Genomic DNA, 4,472 nt, shown 5'->3' with positions numbered 1-4,472 from the left:
CTTGGTTCTTAAGAGTGCGTCTCCCGCATTACTGTATTTCACATTGACCATGGGTAGATCACCATGACAAATAGAAATCTACAACGTACATGTGTGTTTATAGTTCATTATTATGCATACAACTTAACAACTACACATGTGAGAAAGGGGATGTGAATGCAAGGTAATGGTCAAGCCCCAATCATCCAACGTAGAAATGCTTCCTTCACAAATTTATTCAAAAAATTAAGTAAAAATGGTTGATCACGTTGACCATTTGAACCAAGTTTGACCATCTATAATTTCATTATCTTAAGAATTGTTTACAAAGCTGTTTGCTGTGGTTTGTAACAAGCTCGCTGCTGTGGAGTGTTTCAATCTTGAAGTCGGTTTTGTGGAGCCGCAGCGTAGAGATTGTTCTTAATATCTTGAACATAGCTTGAAAAGGGAGAGGGCTAATTACATCCATAAGGAAAATAGTCAAATTGTGTGGATTTAATCTGTAATCGGACAGGACTCCGGGAGGGTGTCCCTTGAAGAGCCTCAAATTATGTGGTTGACCAAATGAATTTCAATGGAAGCCACCAGCCTTGCGTATGAGAAAGCCAACAGATGCCACGGACTGTTCGAGTGTCCCACTAATGTCCGAGCACCGTGATGATCGTGCTCCTGGTTAGTGGACTAGGATGAAAAGAGCAACATTATACTTCGGAGACGTTTTAAATTAAATCAGCCTTCGGAGACGTTTTTGTTGTTCCTTGGAACAGGCTCTAGAACAACCAGTTCTTATTCTAGTTGGGCTTTGTGCCCAACAGAAAACCTTGAGACTGAACGAACACATTTTGTAAGGTGCACAACTCTGTAGACAGACTTCATCGAGAGAATTTCTTTAGCACATGTGTCGACCCCAAGTACATGGGACACATGTGAAACAATTTCAGAATGCTGCACTTAACTTTTCTAAAGAATCAACCACTTGTCTCATCGAGGGACGCTGATCAGGTACTAGAGCAACACAAGCTAGTGCAACTTTAAGTAGGACTAGCATCTCGTCTGCTTTGTGCAACTCGTCAACAAGCAGTGGATCTATTATTTGAAGCAAAGGCTTTCTGTCTTCCAAGGCTACTTGAATCCATTGGGCCAAGTCAATATCCAAGGATGCAAATTGGACGTGTGATTTGCCCGTCAGGAGTTCGAGCAGAATTAATCCGAGACAGTAGACGTCCCATTTCTGTGTGGGTTTAGTGCTCTTTGCAGCTTCTGGGGCTTGATAATACGAGTCTGGCTTCATAGCTTGACCACTGAATGACGATTGAGATGATGCACCTGGACCTGCATTGGTTGGTTCTCCACTGCTAACGATGTTCACGAGTCGGTTCAGCCCGAAGTCAGCCACATACGGTTCCATATCCAGACCCAGAAGAATGTTGCTTGGCTTTATGTCTCCATGGACACACTTCCGAAAACCATTTTCATGGAGATATGCCAGCCCTCTTGCAGTGCCCCTGGCTATTTTAAGCCTTGAGGGCCATAGCAGTGGTTCTGATGAAGCTGAAGATTGCCCTGCATAGTTATACAGTCCAGAAATTTTATAGGTAATAGCATTAAAGGACCTGTAACATGTTTATGACCAATGCTTGGCCTGCCTATCCAACTCAAAGTACGGTCGACTATGAGGGCAGATAATAGCTCGTCCAGCATACATGTTGTCGATGATAGAAGACGAGGATGATAACCCAGGCACATAACTGAGGCATGGAAACGATAAAAATTGCAGCTGATGCGCTAGCTAGTAAGCATTTCTGGTGACAGCGATCTATGGAAGAAAATGTACAAAACAAGAAGCCGGAAAGGGCCTAAAATTTTGATCCTTCTTACCGTGTAATGCGGAGACTATGCTGCCATTGGGGATGAAATCGTAAATGAGCAGCTTCTCGTCAGGTGCCCAATAGTAAGCCCGCAAACTCACGAGGTTGGGGTGCCGGATCCGTCCAATGATTTCGACTTCCGTCTGGAATTCCTTGAACCTATGTGAACCTCCCTCACCTAGCCTTCTCACAGCCACCGGGAGTGCATCTGATACGATCACCTTGTAGACAATCCCCACTCCGCTCTTGCCTAGAACGTAAGCTGACGCTTTCAATAGTTCATCTATGTTAAAGGTAACTTGATCGTCTAGAGCTACCAGTTCTCCTTCTACACTTTCAGGAGTTCCAGAGATGCTTTTGTTGCAAAGCCAACGCCCTCCGTTGGAACCACCTCCTGGACTCGACGAGGAGCTCGGCTTTAGGGTTTCTGTTGTCGACCTGTGCAAGTAATAGTAGAGGAAAATAAGACCCACGATTGCTATCCCTGCCGCGTCCCCGATAGAGATGGCAGCGATAGCTCCTCTACTAAGACCCTTCCGTCGTTGTGTCGGAGGAGCGCTAGATCGAGCACGGCCAGCGGGAGGGGATGAAATAGGAGACTCGGAGCACAGATTCTGCAGCGGAAATCCACACAGCCCCGGATTTCCTTGGAATGCAGCCCTCCCTTGAGTAGCAAGGGATCCATTCCGTGGAATAAGGCCGCTGAGGTTGTTGTTCGAGAGGTCCAGGGTAAGATTCACAGGCAAGCCTCCAAGACTCGCAGGTATGGAGCCCGAAAACTGGTTGTGAGACAGATTCAAGGTGCCTTGAAGAGATTGCAGGTTGCTGAGACTCGCAGGTATCGAGTGCGTCAACAAATTCGAAGATAAATCTAATTCCTTGAGAACCGTCAAGCTGGACCCAATGGTTTGAGGGACAGGCCCCGAAAAGGAGTTGTGACTGAGAACGAGCGAGCGTAGTCTCTTGCAATTGGCGATGGTGTCGGGGATGCTGCCCGCCAGAGCATTGAGAGAAACATCAAGGGCTTGAAGTTGGGTGAGGTCGCCAATCGCTGGGGGCAAGGAACCTGAGAGGTTGTTGGAGAAGAGGAAGAGGCTCTGAAGTCGAGAGGCATTGAAGAGATCTGGAGGGATAGAGCCGTGGAGCTGGTTGTGATGGAGGTTGATATGGCGGAGGTCAGGGAGGGAGCCGAGGTGAGGGGAGAGGAAGCCGAGGAGCTGGGAGTGCGGGAGGCTGAGGCCGGTGACAGTGGAACGAGAGGAGCAGGAGACGCCATTCCAGAGGCAAGGATTCTGATCGCTGGAGTTCCAGTTACGGAGGATTGATTGGGGGTCGAGCTGGATGGAAGCTTTGAATTGCAGAAGAGATTGGACTTCGGAGTTGAGCTGAGCAGAAGAAGGGTGGAAGAGGAAGAAGAAGAAGAAGAAGAAGAGCAGGAAGGAGAACCACCATAGCTTCATCGAGGAGCATAGCATGACGAATTGAGTGGCGAGAAGCAGAGTGTATTTCATCAGAGACCAAAGCTCCAATTTTCAAAACTGGTGAGAAGCAGAGTCTATCTCATCAGAGACCAAAGCTCATGAGATCATGAGAAGAAGAACGCTGTCGAGAAGAAGCTCTCCAAACAGAGATCCGGAGGTGCGAAGACGACGACGAACGAAGAATACAAGCCTGCCAAGTAAGCTGCTGATGTGGCATTTCTTTACTGACGTGGCCTCTTCTGGTTGTCCACGTAGCCAACTCCTGGCATTCCAGGAGCCCGACCGACAGCGCATCTCCTTGCTTGCGTGGCAGGGTGACGATCGCGTCCTTGGCACGACGGATTACGCAACGTAAGGCCAAAATCTGCGGCTCACCCTTCGGGCCGACGCAAGGGCCAAAAGAAACGAAGTGGCTGTCATGATAATCCTTGTGTCGGAATTGTATAATAGTGTCCTATAGGCCAGATCTGACCCATTGTGCCCCGTCAGCCAGAGGCACAAGTCACGCCAAGCTACCAACTCACCAGACTGACAGTGGGTCCCGTCCACGCTGGCGCTACATCGTAAGCTTTACGCGATCTATGAGTTGTACATCAGTTATTCTTCGACCCTTTACTGAGTACTGCTATAGAGTATCCCATGTCCATCACTGTTGTGAGGTGCTCTGTCTGCATTGCTTGGGAAACGGGAAAGGACACCTTGCTCAATCCCTCGCCCAGTTTAGAATAACTGTGTGTGTCTCTCTCTCTCTCGCTCTCTTTGCTTGCGAGTTTACCACCCTGAGAACGGCGTGCTACGGAGTCAGTCCCGTGGCCTCAATAGATCAATTTAGAATAGCTGATCTGTGTGCGCGTGTGTGTGTCTCTTTGTGTGTGTGTCTCTCTCTCTCTCTCATTGGCTCTCTCGCGGGCTCAATCGATCAGTCTAGAATAGCTGATGTGTGTGTGTGCACTCTCTCTCTCTCTCTCTCTATGCTTGAGAGTTTACCAGCCTGAGAATGGCGTCTTACGGAGTAGCTTGTAAGCAATTCACCGTCCGTCAGGATGGCGTGTTACGCAGTAGCTTGTAAGCAATCCATCGTGCGCCCTCATAAACAATAGTAGTGATTTTTAGCCTCTCCGTCCGCACCCACAGTTACACTACC

At 48.3% G+C, this 4,472-nt stretch overlaps 1 protein-coding gene across 1 annotated transcript; it reads right to left on the bottom strand.

The window, feature by feature from the left end:
- Nucleotides 1-340: 340 nt before the first annotated feature.
- On the bottom strand, nt 341-3,451 carry LOC147887660 (receptor protein kinase-like protein ZAR1). The gene is given in 3 exon segments (XM_087393488.1): nt 341-1,542; nt 1,858-3,247; nt 3,249-3,451. Coding segments are annotated over 3 exon segments (2,085 nt in total). The 5' UTR covers nt 3,318-3,451; the 3' UTR covers nt 341-916.
- Between the last annotated feature and the right edge of the window lie 1,021 nt (nt 3,452-4,472).

Source organism: Dipteris shenzhenensis, chromosome 22 (assembly GCF_047967505.1).
Source record: "Dipteris shenzhenensis isolate YYH24624 ecotype China chromosome 22, Dip_SZ_1.0, whole genome shotgun sequence".
Taxonomy (NCBI): domain Eukaryota; kingdom Viridiplantae; phylum Streptophyta; class Polypodiopsida; order Gleicheniales; family Dipteridaceae; genus Dipteris; species Dipteris shenzhenensis.
This window is presented reverse-complemented; position numbering and strand designations above follow the sequence as displayed.